We start from the raw sequence: 18,815 nt of genomic DNA on the forward strand, positions 1-18,815 counted from the left end.
CTCTGTTTAGAAATTGATTTAACCTCTTTCGCAACGTTAGCAGATTTAATAATGTCTTTATTTTTATGATTGTCAATATCGTCATTCTTGGAATACGGTATGCAACAGTTAAATCTCGAATACGCATGCCACCTTCATATTTCTCAACAATCTCTTTTTTTTAGTTCATTATACATAGAATTTATAATAAGTATTATTTCTAATCCACAAGAACATTCACAAACAACTTTTACTCCGGCAAATAAATTTTACAATCATCTAATGTTTCTGACCTCAATTTATTTGCTGAGGTAAAGATTATTTGTGCAAGTATATCTTAATCAGTACCCAGTTTTTGGTGAATGAAATAATTGACAAGACTATGTCTTGTTTATAAAATTGTACTGCCTGCTGTGAGCTTAGAGATATGAAGGAGTACAGTACATGCCAGGAGTTGCAATTTGGCACAGAGAATTAAATGCCCAAATCATGCACACACAAAGAAACCAGACTTGTAGGTACTCAAGGGACCGAGAACCGAGTCAAAATAAAATACAAAATGGCAGCTCTCTCTACAAACAGGCAAACCGAAGTCAGGTGGTGAGAGTACCACCCATAGTCGTTCTAGGAAGTGGACTCTGACCCTAGGACTGAACATGTAGTATTTTCTTTGTTAAATAAAATTTGTAACCTAATTTTGTAAATTTGGGAGTGTTTCAAATATGACATTAAAACAGGGTTTTATATCATTACAAGTAGGTTTTTTAACATTATCTAGTATAGTAAAATCATGAGACTGATAAAAATTTGACGTTATATTAGGGTTGTCATTACATCCAATGATGTTATAATCAGGTTAAACTGTATATTGTTTGTGCAAAATAGAAAAATAATTTTGGACAATACAATAGCGACAATTATTTTTTTCAAAAACGAGAAATTTTCATTATGCATTGACAAAAATTCAACTCAGACTGACACACAATGGAGAGAAATTTTAAAATTGGATGGGTTAATTTCAACGAAAATGCATCGTGGTCGTGGCTAGCAAAGTTTGAACAGTCGCACCCAAAAGCAGCAATACCAAAGAAGATTAGAGAATGAGAACGAGACCTGCCTTGAGCGTCAAAGTGATTCTGCTTAGTAGCGAGTCTCTGAGACATAGTGTTGTCCCAAATACGGTTTTGCCGTTTTACTTGTTTATAATCTATGTCATTGGGAATAAAATGGAAGCACATACATAATTTAGGTATTCATGATATGGCGTTTTACTCATTACATCTACTTTTACAACTTAAAAATCCAAAATGTGTCACTTTTTTCAATTTCGTTTTCATTAGTAAATGTTCTTAGCAAATTGGCTTAACAGAAAGTTGGCTTGGAGCAATTTTGCCAATTATCAAAATCTTTCAACAGAAGGACCAATCATTGTATTTGTAACTTCCAAAATGACAGAAAACATTTGAGTTGAAAGACAAATACAAAGTCTGTTCAAAAAGTATCGGACCTTTTTTTTTCCGCGTAAACCAATGATGCGCGAGAGGCCTGCTNCCACTGGTTGTGACTATTTCATACAGCAACAATTAGTATTAAATGTTTATTAATTAATAATTTTTTGATAACTCTTCAAATAATAATTACTTAGCAGCTGTGTTACTGTGTTAAATTTTAGTGAAGATGAGATAAATTCCTTTCATTCTGTTGTTGAAATTATTCAATTGCAGTCAATTACTACTTTTTGTCATTTGGCATTAGTTATATTATATGTCACTACTGTTTTATTGAAATCATTCCTTTTACATGCATAGTTATTATAGTTTACAGCTTTTGTTGGATTCAGCTGTTCTGAAAGCAAGAAAACTCATGATTATCCCTAAATACTTTCCTGTAATTGAAATTGTTGAATGTTAAATAATATACAAAAATATTTGATTAAAATTTTTCAGTTATGTACAGTGGGTGATCGGATAACAAACACTTTCACGAAAGATTTTTACATTCGGACAACAAACACATGATCGGATAACAAACATCTCACAGAACAAACACAAGAAGAAGCAACGTAAAATAATGAATACCAATTGATCTTCCCTTGTCTTCAGACAACAATTCGAAACTTTTTGGAGTGCTGGAGATATCGGCATCAATGCTCAACTCTGTATATACTGATCGAATAGTATTAATCTGAACTTTGAAACTCTCCCTTGTAATTCCAGCCTTGTATTTTTCTGACAGAAACAACTTTTTATAGTATTCGTGAGACTATCAGGCAGGCACATGTTAAGTTTTGTGTCAGTTTTTATTTTCGAAAGGTGAGACTGGGCAGATGTCTGTTGTTGCTGGGCAGTGTGGCTCAAACAGGTCTACAGTAGGCCGCAGTTCAATCTTATCTAAGAAAGATACAGTATAATCCAGAAGACTCGAGCAGCTTAAGAAGTAATAAAAATCACATTTGAGAAATAAGGAATATTGATGAGCTCATAATGGAACCTGAAACTAATTTGATGACAGAAAAACGCCAAGAACACCAAGAAACTTGCCAAGATATGTTTTTTTCTGAAAAAGAGAATTAATATCAATATCTGCTATTAAACATTTATTTGAAGTGGGGTGATGTCAGAACAACGGTCTTAGAATGGCATTTAAACTAGATTGAGGTTAATAGGCTTAGGGATCTCTACAATTACAATTAATTATTACTCATTAATTATTTCTGAAAAATCTTGAAGAGAGAAAAAGCAATTGACATTAGACAGATTCTTTAACCCCCATAAATGGAAAAAACATGACTAATAAGAATGCAAGACTGTGTATATATGTATTTTTATTATTACAAATAAATAAATGTAGTAAGAAAATATATATTTTTTATTTTTGGGGGTCTCCAGAACGAATTAATCAAATTCCCATAAAAATCTATGGTAAATCGATAATCAGTTAATGAACAATTTGGATAGCAAACAAAGTCTTGGAACGGATTATGTTCATTAACCAATCACCCACTGTATTTTATTTTAGTATACTACTACTAATACTACTACTAAGAATAAATAAATACATATATATATAGCGTATATAGTTCAATTATTTTTTCAAAATATTTAAGAATATTTGTTTTATATATATTATATATATAAAACAAATATTCTTAAATATTTTGATAAAATAATTGAACTATATATGCTAAGAATACAAATTATTTTCTCGTGTGCTGCTAAAATCATTACAAAATAAAATTATAAAAAACATAATCAGTAATATATAACACATATACAAAAACCTAACTCAATTATTAATACCAAACTAACTGCCATATTATAAATTGGGCTAAATAAAGCTAATTTAATTAATGATTAGATGTAAAGCAATTTGGCTTTAGATAGTTAGTTAGGCTGTCATCTTATGATAAATTTAATAATTATAAATAAATTTAATTTTTTGATTTTAAATTTAGAGTAGAGGTTGCAGCTGACATTTTCAGCCCAAAACGTGAACATTGGACATCGAGCACTGCCATCTGGCAATTCTAGAAGGTTGACAATGGCGTTCGCTATGTCTATCATGGCAAATAGAAGTTCTTCATTTTTTTGTGTTTGAGTTAAAATTATGATATATTTTATTAAAATAATGATTATTTAAGCATTTATGAATAATATTGTAAAGAAACAGATGATTTTAATCCAGAAATTATTTAATTATTCAATTTTTTTGCAAGTGATGTGAAGTGCCTATAGAATTTATATATATATTTTTGTTCATAATAGCTTATCATAATTCTGTAGGAGTAGGTTTGTTCTTTCACAGCATCTTCTACCATCAACAGCATGATACGTTTTTAAATTTTCTAAAAATAATTATCTGAGCTGCTTTTGGATTTACATCAACCACAACTTCCTTCAACAAAAGTATGAGGTAGTCCTATCGTACGGTAGGAGACAAGATGTTAATTAAAAATAATTATTTAGTGTTATTAAACATCCTATAAGTAATTTAAAATATTTATTTACCTTCGCTAGTAGCATTTGTCGTTGTTAAACGTTTTCGTCGTTTTTCAGCAATATCCCATAAGTCAGTGCATGATGTAAATGTGTAGGGCAGCATGTTTTACTTGGAGTTCAAACATCAAATGTGTACTTCTGCTTGCCATACAAGTTTAACGTTTGAACTTTGGCCGCAATCTCTCTAGTAAGGCTGATTTAGAAAATTTGGCCCAATTAATAATTCAGCTGTTTGTTTGGCATTAATAATCAGTAATATTAAATGTTTACTATAAACTATTCATAGGTTCTATGATAAAAATTCAGTATTTATAAAATGAAACAAATTTTAACAATTAAATTTAAAAACTTAATATATTTTTTAAATTATTAACAATTTTGCAATAATTTTAATTTTACTTTCAGAAATGTAAGAACAAAATTTTAGTTTGAATTGGAATGCAAATATGTATTGGCTTTTCTTCAGAGTATTAATTATTGAACTTCATTTAATACTTTATGTTTATATTAATTAAAAACTTTTTAAAAAAATAGTCATACAAATGAAACAAAGAAGTGTAACAAGCTTTTTTTAAAAATTTAACAATATTAACCCAATTTTAACAAAATTATTAATTTTAATGGAAGTAATATGTACCTGCCCTTCATTTTGAATAGAAATTTCATTACTTTTATAGTTCTATTATTGAATTATAATTATTACAATAAAGCTTCATTTTAGAAAAAAATATTGGCTTTTTTAAATTTAATGTTGTGCATGAAACTGTTTTCAATTAGATATATAGCAGAATCAACTTAATATTGAACAATTAAAAAAGAAAANCTTAAAAATTAAAATCAGAATAAATTTAACAAAGTTATAAACTGTGGTGCCGCGAATGTCTAGTCTGGTCTAATACATCGATAGTGCAACTTGTTCATAGATGGCACGTATAATTGAATTAAGTTGTATACCAAGCAAAATATGTTTCATCCAAACAGGACGTATTCCGAATTGGACGTATTCTAATGCAGACGTATACCAAGGTACCACTGTATTTGCAAAATCTAAGTGATTCATACAACATGGAATTCACGTAACACGGAATTATCAACAGTATTATAGGGGGGTCTACTGTTGTGACCAGTGGTGATATTCGAAATATTTAACTAAGGGTTCGCTAACAGAAAATTTTTCCTTAACAATTTTTTTTTCGCTCAAATGGTGCATTAGCAACATTAGCGCAAAAAAACTGACCTTAAGATACTTATATAAATAAAAAAGTTGTGTTCGCAAAATTAAGTCAGTTAAAATTTAACATTGTTTATGCCCGAACTATATTTTTTTTATAAATAATAAAAAAGAGTGTTCAAAATGGTTTATTTTGTACATATTTTAATATTTTTCATTCAAAATATTTTATAAACATAAAAATTGGCTTTTTTTTAAATCAGAAAAAGTCATAGGGAAAGCAGTTACACAAGAAAAACTTTTTCTAAATCATTTATTTTATCGTTAGGTATTATTATAATAATAGACAGATGTCATCGTCTCTCGAAATACAATATCTTTCTTATTTCGCTGTTGATAGCCCNGGTTCTATGATAAAAATTCAATATTTATAAAATGAAACAAATTTTAACAATTAAATTTAAAAACTTAATATATTTTTTAAATTATTAACAATTTTGCAATAATTTTAATTTTACTTTCAGAAATGTAAGAACAAAATTTTAGTTTGAATTGGAATGCAAATATGTATTGGCTTTTCTTCAGAGTATTAATTATTGAACTTCATTTAATACTTTATGTTTATATTAATTAAAAACTTTTTAAAAAAATAGTCATACAAATGAAACAAAGAAGTGTAACAAGCTTTTTTTAAAAATTTAACAATATTAACCCAATTTTAACAAAATTATTAATTTTAATGGAAGTAATATGTACCTGCCCTTCATTTTGAATAGAAATTTCATTACTTTTATAGTTCTATTATTGAATTATAATTATTACAATAAAGCTTCATTTTAGAAAAAAATATTGGCTTTTTTAAATTTAATGTTGTGCATGAAACTGTTTTCAATTAGATATATAGCAGAATCAACTTAATATTGAACAATTAAAAAAGAAAACTTTAATAATTTACTGTAAATTAATTAGTAAACTTTCTGCTATAATGTCATAATAAAAGTAATTCTGTAAGAGTATTGCAAAATCAGTAATACATTTAGTTTATCTGACAAAAAAAAAATTTAATAAGAAACTTTTTCTGAACAGCATTACACTAGATTCTAAGACATTAAAGTTTAATTTTTAAAACAGTTTAGCATTTAAGGAATATATTAAAAAATTCATATGCTGTTTATTCACTTGCTCATTAAAAATAAATTTAGTTAATCAGTGATATAATAACTTTTCATGTCGAAACATCTATGAGGAAGGAGAGTGGATTAAAATTAATAATTTTTATCCCAAGATTCTAAAATTATGATAGTGATGGAAGCATTTATATTGTATATCAAATACTCTGAAGCTCGATATATACATACATAGATAACCAATCTTCTTAAATAATCTGGCTATAAATTCACGATTTTAATGATTAATGCTAAGTAATTTGCTACTAGAAGTAGAATACTGAAATTTTGAATACTGTTAATTTTGTTATAAGATTACATTAGGCTATTAAGAAGAAAATAGAAAATAATTAAACATTAAATAAAAAACACTAATATAACTTACAAATCAATTTTTTTCCCAGGATAAAGAAAATGTTCAAATTACTGACAAAAAATCAAATATATTGCCATTTAAAGTGAAAATGGTGGGATTAGGTGGTCATCCTGCTCCATTAAAAGATTCAGGAAATGTAGCAGTAACACTTACTTTATCATCTGCTGCTGCTGAAGATATTGGAGGTGTTCTTTCTGCTCTGGCTAATCTTTTGAAAATATCACCTCCTTCTTCATATGAAATAGTTGAAAGAACTGCTACTCCACCTAGTCAAAAACTTGGATTATATAAAAAATGTGAGTATTGAATTTTGAACATACAAATATTGAACATACAAAGTCTGTTGAAAACTTTATAATTATTACATGTAAATCTTTTTTTACAAAATTTTCAAATATAAGCATATTATTTACCATGTTTTTAGCATCTATTTCTTTGAACACAGTAAGATATATTTGTTTTTTGTACTTGAAATGAGAGAAGTATCTTTCTGTCCATATATATGAAAAAACAGTAATTTAAAATGTTTTTTTAGTCATGATTTTTGCTTTCCAACAAAAATATCTGGGTAAACATAAACAGATTTACAGTAGAGCATCGTTTATCCGAATCAATTGGGGACTGGGGTTGTTCAGATAACTTATTTTTCGGATAACCAATTATGTACGAAAAAATATATTAACCTATTTCGTGTTCAAATTTTTCTCCGTTGCGTGTTGCTTCGCGTTGAATTTTCGTCAATGTTAAGCCTAACGTAAACTTTTAAAAATAATAATCGTGGCTATTGTATCGTTAAAAATGATTTCTTTATGTTTTACAAACGAAATATATACATTGAAAAATATAAAACCAAATAAAAATTATACTTTAGGCCAACTGGAATTCTTTTGGATAACCGACTTTCGGATAAACGATGCTCTACTGTATTTCCATTGTTTTAGCAATTTTTATTTAATATCATAATATAGTAATTTTTTATTTCTATTAAGTACTTATCAATTTGATACTTATGTATATTATTGAATTCATCAATGATTATATACAGTTGACCCCCCTATAACACGGTAGATACGTTCCATTCTTTATGAATCCATTTTGTACGAGTCCTTGCCAATCACAGTCCGGCACGTATGCACTTTACGGACTATGGCTGTTTGAAAGGTTTTCTTCCATAAAATTAATCGATTCCTAGACTAATTTGACTCAACATTTCCAAAATACGTATATTTTTTTGGGAATAATCCGTATAAACTATGCTATAAACAAAAAATTGTAGGATTACTTACCGAGTGTGCACCATTCAACATTGCCATTGTTTAAGCTTGTTTTCGTCGCGGAGCAGCGCAGCAAATGGTGGGCGTGATTTCTGATGAGTTATTTTTCTGCGAAAACTTCGTTGAACTTTGGAGACATCATTAATAGAAATAATTTTTATGGCCGTTGAATAAGAAATGTTACTTTCACAAGAAATGTATAAAATTAATGCTGTATTAGACTTACGGTACCTATTTACATACTGTACAGACGATAGTAAACTCAACTTACTCGCCTAAACTCTCCGTAGCGTGGCGCTGGATGGCATAAAGTAGTTTGGCTGCCTTATGATGTTTTACCAAATTATAGGAGTTTTTTTACCATGTTTGTACTGATACCATCGCAATTTTTTCACCGTCATATAGGAATTCGAACTATAGGAACCCGTGTTATAGGGGGGTTGACTGTACGTACATACATGAATATATATATGTGTATTAAATTACTTATCAGTGATTTTAAATCCAACATTATTTTTAGAATAAGAGTCATTATAAATATATTGTAGATGTATTTTACATATATATAAAAATACATTTATTATGACTAAAAATAATACTAAATTTTAAGTATTATTGATAGTTAATTATGACAACATACCAATGGAATAAACCTGTTCACAAAATAAAAATATAAAAATTATCAAATAAAAATTAATCATTTCCAATTATAAGTATGGTAATGACATTAAATAATTTGTATAGCACTAGCTTTTAAAAATATAAAAATTAGCAAATTTGAATTAGTTTAATAAATTTTTATACAGCTAAAAATTTTTGTTATTTTTTATCATTTAATTATTTGAGTTGTTTTTTAATAGTGATTTAAACATTAAATAAACTTTTAAAAATAAAAATTAAATATAATAAAAATAGATCATCTTATAAATTAAAGAAATTAGATAGTTTGTTGATGTATTTGCTTAATGATACAACTGATTTATTGATGAAATTAAACTATGAGTACATTATAAAACAAGATTTTAACATTTGTCATTAGTGTGCTACATGCAATATATCTTAATGGTTAATAGCTATTGTATTATTTTATGGATTGAATATATTCAGTGAATCGTTATAGAGTGAAGTTTTGGAGGAGAAAACTTCCAAACTGGGATTACTTTTGACACATTAAATCACCTCTCTGCACATATGTAGGCAGCTACAAACTTGATAATCTGACTGTTGAAGATAAATCATATTCCGTGTATGAAAAGAATTAATTGGATAGTTAAAGGTGATGAACTAAGGCTTAGGATAAGAACAATTTATGAATACTTAATGAATGTCCCAAGAGGAGAAAATGATTTATATATTAGATAGATTTAAATGGAATTATTAAATAATTCAATGATTAAAAAGAAGGAAAATGGAAAGAAAGAAGAAAGAAAAGAATACATATTTTACTGAAAAGGAAGGAATAAAAGAAAGAAAAGGAGTAAGATTTATTGTATGAAATAAATTAGATAATAAATTTAAGTGCAGCTTTGTTAATGATAAAATTATCAATATATGCACAGAAATGAGAATATAAAGAATAAAAATTGTGCAAGTTTACATTTTCCAAACTGATTATAAAATAGAAGAAAAGAATTTTGAAGAAACAGCAGAGAGTGTATGATTATGTTAAGGAATTTCAATCGACGAGGAGATACAGAGAGAAAAGATCCTGAAGAATTGGAACTGAATGGATGGAATGGTAAAAATGAGGATAGAAGGCTGTTAGAATTGGATCTTTGCAAAAGACATCATTTGAAAATTGGAAATAATTGGTTTAAGAAAAGAGCAAGCAATAAGATGGCCAGTAAGAATCTATCACAGACATGAAAGCAAGATCATCACTGTAGTGATGATTTTACTTTCCTGTTTGTGATAGATTCTATCCTGATGAATATAATATAGTTAACAAGATTCAGAACAGTCGGTGGAATTGAGAAATAAATTTATTATAAATAAGATAAAATACCATATTTCATATTTCCTCTTATATAAGATGACCTTGCATATAGGACAAATGCATACATTGTCCACAAAAATTACTGGCCTTTTAAACTTTAAGGAAAAATCCTGTAAAATCAACAACATAATTTGTTCACGTAAAGCTGGACGATTGGGAACCTTTTTTTTTTTTTTGCCAATTCTTAATAGTTGAATCCACTCTCCGTTGATTACACTTATGAGTTTCTCTGAATTCTGATTTTCGAATAATCATCTGTTTTCACATGGAAATAGATTAAAACTTATATTGGGCTCCTGTGTGATTTTGGAATTTCAATCTGGAAATCAATTCAAAAGCTTTGCTTTTCCTATTGCTATTCGTCTTTACTCCTGACAATATAGAAGAACAATTCAAATGGCCCTTATAAAATACTTTTGTTTTTATACATGAGGGTGGGCATCTGGTAAAAAATGTGAATACACGGTTTACGAAAATGATTTGCAAAAACGCAAAGAATCTTTTTCGCTTGCGCATAGGACGATCTAGGAATTTTAAGCTGTGATAGATGAATAAAACCTCATCTTATATGCAAGTAAATACGGTAAAATAGTTTGTCAAAGAATAAGTATTCAACAGAAATATGCCGTATAGTTTGAGAGTAGAAAAAATTTTTGTCCTTATGATTGTGTTGCAAGTCTTCTGACTTTCTTAACTCCTCCCTCAACATTGTTCCACCAGAGTTTTTCTTTTCTGTATGCAGACTAGAAGTCCTATTTGCATATATTTCCTCTGTTGCATTCACTAAGCATCCTTTAAATCTCTTCTATTCTTATACTCCCTGATAAATATCACTTGATATTTTCTCAGGAATTCTTTTTTTGTATTCATTTATACTTTCTTATCTTTGTAAAATTTATAATAATTGAAAAGTAACATTAACATTATATTGTAAATTTTTTTTAATTTATAGATATAAATTTTTGTTAGGAAAATGGAATATTCTCTCTCACTTATTGAGAATTTAATTAAGTATGCTGGTAATTATATATTTTAACTCATAAAACTCTCATTTAGCTGTATAATAAACTTTTCTGTTTTGATAATGTAGAGGAATTTGTTATACAGATTTAAATGACAAAAATAGTGAATGTTTTTATAGAGTATTTTCAATAATTTTTTAATGCATTCTCGTAAACACAATAATAGCTTAAACAAAGATAGGTGTATAGCGAGGAGGGAATATTAGAGATTATATCTACTCTTTAAACAAAACTTCAAAATATGTAATAAATAGTTCTTGAATAGTATCATTTGTGAAATTAGTTTTTAATTTTCTATAAACTTTATACTCATCATTTCCATTGATGAAATAATTTAAATCATTAAAATTTTAAATATGCAGGAATTAAAACACATTGTTTTAACAATTGTTTATTATTTCTATCAGATTTTATAAAAGCAAGTGTGAAGCCCTGGAAATAGCCCTCCCCCAAAAAGGGAAGATATGTAAAAATTTGTTATGTTAAATCGTCAGGAAAGTAAATATATAAGTGTCGAATCGGCGACACCCGACTTTGACGTCGACGCTCATCAAAAGTTGACCGAAAAACCAAATTTTAGATGTAAAAAGAAGAAAATGTAAAATATTAAAAGTTAAGACGCAGTTTAGAAAGCAAAACGAAACTAGATAAAAAAATGACTAGATGAGCGAAGGTGTCATAGTCAACAATTAAACGCGATCGGACGAAAAGATGGTGTCGGATAAACCATCTCCAGCCGACCTTTTCCACGAACTTAACGAAGCTCCATTTACACCTGGAGACAGGTGGATGGCCAATTGGAAAACGGTGATGTAAGATCTATCCAATTGACAAGGAGTCGATCGCAAAAATCCTATAAAAACGCAAAATTCAAGGACAGCGAGACTTTTTTACTTGATTTCTACTTCCACCAAGACTTCCACCTATACTTCTGTTGTATTCGTGTATCTTCATCTTTCGTGCATCGACTTTCGAGACATCAAACTTTTTTTTCTCCTCAACACTGTCCAGGGGCCCCTACGACGACGCACCGGATCATCGCCGAAATTCTCAACAACGCAAGACTAGGACCTTTGCCAACAAAAATTATGTAAGCATTATCGTCCGGAATAAACGGTTTACCTTTGTAAACACTTGTCTTTGCTGCCTTTAAAAACCGCCACCCACATACGCTAAGACCTTAGACCATCCCGACGGTAGGGAATAAAAATCTCCCCCCCAATCGGCGTTCTTACACAAGTAATTAGATTCAAACAAATAGATTCAAGTAATTAGATTCAAATACTTTGAAATTGTTTATAAAAAAAATAAAAAATGAATATAAATTTCAAAAGAACTTAAAGATTTACACTAACATAAGTTTTTTTAGGTTATTGAACGTAAACAATAATATAAAGCAATGTAAATACAGTATAATGTACTCATTGGCAAAAAAGTTACATACCAAGGAGGAGGCTTTGGAATCAAATGAAATTTTCTTAGTGCTAATATAATGACAATGGTAATAAGTGATTGCAATATCATACTGTAGCAAAGGGACAATTTCCTGTGAAACAGTGGTTCAATTTAAGGAGCCTTTAGTATCTTCTACAACCTCTTGCCTGCATACATGCAGTGATACAGTCAAAAATAGCGTCATTCTGGCCCTGTCACACTATTCTGCAACAGATTAGCCAATAGATGTAGCTGTCATTCCAGATTTCTCATATTTATAGATGGCCTATGCTAAAATCTCACCTGATCCAACAAATGCTCAATAGGCAATAAGTCTGAAGACGACAATCAAGGAAGTGTGGTAACATGATGAAAATATTTCTGAGAAACTCTGGCTATTAGTTAAGCATTATCTTTCTAGAAAATGTTGATTGCAGCTCTGCCACGAAAAGCAATACACAAGGGTACAGGATTTCCAGAACATACTGCTATGATGTCAATATTCTTTATACCAATACTAAGAATGATCAATTGTCATATAAAATGGCTTCCTAGACTAGGATATCCAGTAGAGGGGGTTGTATTCTGCTCAACAGTAAAAGCATGATTGAAACACTCACCAAGCCATTTCTTTACACTAACATAATGGTCTTCCATTCCCAAACAGAACCGCAATTTGTCACTAAAAGTAATATGTTACCTCACTATAGTAGCCCATGCTTTTCTGTCACAGCACCAAACAAAGCTAATGATACTGGAATACTATTGGTAGGATGCATAGCTGCTTTATATGCAAATTAACCACTGTTGCTAGTTACCCTCCAATGGTACAGGAAGAGAGAGAGAGTTCTTTAGTGAGGCTTCTATCTTTCTCTAGATGATGGACAAAGATGATATTGCTGCTATTTGTGTTTGTTTCATGAACAAGTAATCATTTTTCCTGATTGTCTGAAGTGTCTAAAGCTTGCTCATCATGTATGCATTCCTTCACATATCTACTGACCCAAAACCTGCCCAAAGTCAGATCAAAATGGCCCAGATGATGGGTAGTCTGATGAAATGTTAATCATACTTTTCTAAGTTTTTATGATGTGGCCTTTTTCAAATTCCATTAGCTGTGCATGTAGGATCTTTGACTGTGTCATACTGTCAGGCATGTTTGAAGAATTCAAATAATAGATACACTGAAAATTCTTAACACAGTGAGCATCTGCAAGCCTTTCTATATGCTTTTGGTAATGATTTGAAGGCACTTTGATGGCATTACCTGGTATGCAATCAGACCAGGACTGTAATCATTCAAATATCTGTCTGAGACATAGCTGTATGTTAAGTTTTGTAGTAATTGGGCAATTTTATCTAAATGTATAATTTTTTTTGTAAATCAACAATAAGTCATAATTATCATCATAATTATTCAATAAAGGAATTGCTTTAAAAATAATTAATTTTTCTAAAAATTTGAATATTTTGAGGATAGTGAATAATTAAATTGTTCATAAATTATTTTTGAAAATAATGGAAACAGAAAATGATTAATTATTTTTTGCGTATTCCCATTAGCTAAAGATACAGATGTAAATATTCAAACATTACTGAATGGAAAACCAAGATTTTGTCGTCATTGTGATATTGTTGTTCTAACATCTGGAATAAGGAAGAAAGCCTCAGATTTACTTTTATCTTCAAGAGAAGATATGGTAAGTTATATAATAGTATAGTTTAAATAAATTACATGATATTTTAATTTTGTTTAGTTAGAGAGATGTAAATAATTAGCATAACAATTTTCAAAAAATTATTTTTATTTCATTCATTTGTTTGAACTTTTTATTATTTTATTTATTAATTATATACCTTGAATTTTTGGATTTTGTTTTAAATGTAAAAGAATTAGTCTATATTTTATTTTTGTAAAATTTTATTTTGTCTCCTGTTTCAGTTCTGTGTTCTGAAAGTATGCAACAAACATAAGCAAAAAGTAGGATATTTTTTTATTTGAATATGTTGTATATGAATTAAAATTTTTCATGACTCATTATACATTGTAAATTGTAGATACTAAATTATAAACTGAAATCTGGAAGAAGTTGTTTTCGTTTTGTAAAAAATTAGTTATAATGCACTACATTTTATGTGCATATATAGATTCTTTTAGGTCTGTGTGCAGGATTTTTAAGGTGGTGGGTTTAAAAGAGAAAAATTTTTTTCATAACATAGTTTATTAATTGTTACAATATAGGTATATAGAGTAAACAATACAGTAGACTAAGAAAGAACTGAACGAAGTTGTTTTCGTTTTGTAAAAAATTAGTTATAATGCACTACATTTTATGTGCATATATAGATTCTTTTAGGTCTGTGTGCAGGATTTTTAAGGTGGTGGGTTTAAAAGAGAAAAATTTTTTTCATAAACATAGTTTATTAATTGTTACAATATAGGTATATAGAGTAAACAATACAGTAGACTAAGAAAGAACTGAACAGATACAAAATAAATATTTTATATACAATATACTGTCTTATTGATGTAGTAACATTTCTGTTTGAATGGGATTAAACTTTCTGTGTGCATGGTCTTGCATTTTTTGACCAAAAAAAATTGTATCTCAAGAAGTAGATATTGAAATTGAATGAAATTTCACATCTGTAATAATAATGAGGTTGTAAGTAACTAATTACAATATTATGGCAATCATACTGTTTAATTAGAAATAATTATGCAGTTTACTAGTACAATTAGTATTTTGTAGTACCCCTCTTGCATGTATGCATGCAGAGATAGTCTGGTATCAGGTCAAGGCTAGCTTACGCAGTCTTGTAATAGATTTTTTTTCAAAGATTTTGTAGCTTAAAGTCAAATAATCTGCTAGATTATATTGAAATAATATGGCTAGTATTAATAATTAGGGACTGATTCTTTACTTCCAGATTTTATAGTTGTTTCTCCAGATTCTGCACACAGATTGATGGCTGTAGTTGTTGTTCCAAAATCTCTTACACATGATCTATTGACAAACAATTCTGATGACAGGGTGGGTCAAGGAAGAGTGTCAACCTTACAGAGATACTTCTAGAAAATCTGAGTTGTATGTTGGACATAATTCTGTTGAAAATCGGTCTGTTGCAGATGTGCCATGGAAGACACGCATAAGATTGCAGAATCTTTTGAATATAATGATTAGCAAACAGCATCTCCTTGATCACTGGTAATGAGACTGTCAGAAAGGTGATGGTTTTCCACATCATGACATTAGTGGTGCCAATGTGATGATCAACAATGAAGTTGAGATTCTGATTGTCCCCATTTCCTTTTCCATACTCAAATATGATGGTTATCTTGAATAATCTTGCTTCTGTTGCTAAACAGAAGCAAGATTATTCACTAAATGATATGAAGCCTGATTGTTCAAGATGGTTGCCAATTAGGCAAAATAATCACTTTGCTTTCTTCAGCCTAATGATGGAAGGGCTCTTAAACTGAGTGAGTTGTTTACTGCATTTGAACATATTATAGAGATATGTCTGATGTTCAAGGCTTTTTAAACAAAAGATACACTGAAAATATTGAATACATCAAGTCTCTAAATCTTTTTATATTGTACTGGGATAGTGAATTTAAGGCACACTGCTGATATCTGGCATGCCTTACTCAGATCAACTGTAATCATTTATATATTCCTTTGAGACATAAATGTATGCAGGCTTAGAAAAAAAGCTTGCATACATTTATGTATGAACAATTGGGCAATTCTATCTGGGTGTGCAAATTTTTTGTCAAATAGTTTATTATATTTTATTTTCATGCAGAAAAAGTTATGTGATGACCATTCCAGTTTTTTTTTTATTTATATATATATTCATGATACATTTGCTTTTTTTATCATATATCAATCTTTTATATATTATATATAACATTTTTTTAAATATGTTTTATAGGAGGAGGATGAAGTTATATTTTGCAGTACAAATTGTTACATGCAGTTTGCATTAACTCATCGTTCTACTTCGTCATCAGAAAAGGTATAAATATAAAAAATTTATTAAAATTTTTGTATAGAAAAAAGTATAATAATGTATATTTTATGTACTAGTGAGTTGGAAATATATAAGACATTTGATAGAGCTAATGTAAACACGATTTATATGTTATATAACTACGCTAAACAATTAATTAAATGATAATTGTGATAAATTATTAATATAATTTATCACAATATATATTATCACAATAATTCTATAGGTTAATAAATAGAAAAAATCAAAGTTGTTAAAATAATATTATATGAGATGTTAATATGAGTATTTAAAACGCCCTTGTAACAGGCGAAAGCCTTCAACGCCAATAAATAATTTTTTTTTTTCAATAATGTATATTTTATTACAGTCAAAATAGTAAATGCATTTATTTAATTTATAATTTTGCAATTAATTTTTAAAATTATTTTAATTGATGTCATTTTTAATTTTATTATTATTTTATTTCAAATTTTTAGAAATCTTTTAGTAAATGATTTGAATGTTTTTAAGCCTGAAAAATTTATCTAAAATACTTTCAAAAAAATGAAATGAAAACTAATAAAATGTAAAATGAAACTGCTGTAATCCCTGCATTTATACAGTCTCTGTTTATGCAAATATATTTTAGTTCAGTTTAAATTTTTTTTAATTTTAAATAATCAACTTTATGGAAATAAATAATGGTTACTACAAAAAATGTGTTTTATGTTTTCAGGAACCTTTTACATAGATATATATTTAAAAAAAAAAAAAATCCTTTNCACAATATTTTTTTATTAAAAAAGATTAAGCTATATAGCAATATCTGGCTTTGATTGTTACATTATGCACAAAAGTAAACAAAACTGTATTTGAGAATATGGAACAGATCCTATTTTAAATAATTTTCCATTACTCCGTTTATGTGCCATTAAACCAATTACTCACATAGATGGAGGAATTACTGTATTAAAAATAAAAATAATGATTTTTTTTCGTATATATTAAAAGTATTACACATAAAAGTATAACCTATGTTGTAGGTTATACTTTTATGTGTATAACCTACAACAGCATATACCCTGCAAAAAATTTCTAGAATGGAAATAAAATCTTTACATAACTTGCCCGACCATTATATTTCATATCTCTAGAGCAGCCATTGAAATATGGCACTTGATATGCGATTTAGAAAGTATTTTCAAATATTTCGTTTTTTACCATCTTTCTTTTTCCATTGGATGTTAATATTATGAAAATTATCAAATAAAGTATTGGGTTGTCCTGAATGTTCATTGTGAATTTGAATAGATGACAATTGAACATGCTGGAAGATGTCAAAACTGTTAAAAGTAAGATATTTAGGCATTTGAGATTGAGACATGACCATTACAAAAAAATTTTATTAGGATTTTTTAAAATTACATTTAATTTGCATCTTTATTAAAATGGAAGTAAACAAGGTGCATTCTTGACATGTGATATTTTTTCTGGAAAAGCAAGAATGCAGTACAAATAAAAAATGAAATATGTGCTGTTGCCATCTCAACAGTTTACAAATAGTTTGCTAAATTCAGAACAGGCAATTTTAACCAGGAACACACTTCTGCTTGGGAAGACCTGGCATCATTAAAGATGGCTGGATTAAAACTTTAATTGAAAATAATCCTTGTTAAATAATACGAGAAATAGCAGAAATTGTAAACTCGTTAAAAAGTACAGTATTTGATTATTTAAAGAAACTTGGTCATGTAAATTGCTGTGATGTTTGGATGCCAAATAATTTGACCGGAAATAACTTATTAGGATCAGACCTTTGTTTGTGATTCATTATTTAAATGCAGTGAAAATGACACATTTCTGAAATGAATGATAACAACTGACATAAAGTGGATTATCTATAACAATGTTAGCCAAAAACAATCATGAAGCAAACTAAATTACTCCAAAGGTAAGACTTCATCCAATAAAGATCATGCTGTGTGTCTGGTGGAACTGGAAGGAAACATTTGCTATAAGCTTTTTCCACAAAACCAATCAATCAATTTTGATAAGTACTGCTGTCAACTAAACCAACTGAAGAAAGCAATATCCAAGAAACATCCAGTATTGGCCAACAGGAAGAATGTTGTTTCACCATGACAATGCCAGACTGTCTCTCTTTGCAAACACAATAAAAAATTATTGGAATATGGCTGAGATGTTTTATCATATCCACCCAACCTGAGCATTAGATTATCACCTATTCCAGTCAATGCAGAATTTCTTTTTTAGTAAGAACCTCAAAAATCTGGAGGCTTGCAAAAAATGGAAAAGTTCTTTGAAGATGGAATTATGAAATTGTCAAATAGACAATGACAGGTCTTTAAAAACAACAGTACAAACATTAGCACTAACATA

The 18,815-nt window shown here is 28.7% G+C and overlaps 1 protein-coding gene across 1 annotated transcript in view; it reads left to right on the forward strand.

Moving 5' to 3' along the window:
* LOC111636712 (histone-lysine N-methyltransferase 2C-like) overlaps window positions 1-18,815 on the forward strand; it is a 211,817-nt gene that overhangs the window by 138,369 nt on the left and 54,633 nt on the right. The window contains exons 19-22 of the mRNA XM_023382016.1: window positions 4,512-4,534; window positions 6,725-6,986; window positions 13,980-14,116; window positions 16,356-16,439. Of these exons, the coding sequence (XP_023237784.1) occupies window positions 4,512-4,534; window positions 6,725-6,986; window positions 13,980-14,116; window positions 16,356-16,439 (506 nt within the window). The remainder of the gene's footprint in view (window positions 1-4,511; window positions 4,535-6,724; window positions 6,987-13,979; window positions 14,117-16,355; window positions 16,440-18,815) is intronic.

The sequence above is a fragment of the Centruroides sculpturatus genome, unplaced genomic scaffold (assembly GCF_000671375.1).
Source record: "Centruroides sculpturatus isolate CEXI.00-Female unplaced genomic scaffold, Cexi_2.0 scaffold977, whole genome shotgun sequence".
Taxonomy (NCBI): domain Eukaryota; kingdom Metazoa; phylum Arthropoda; class Arachnida; order Scorpiones; family Buthidae; genus Centruroides; species Centruroides sculpturatus.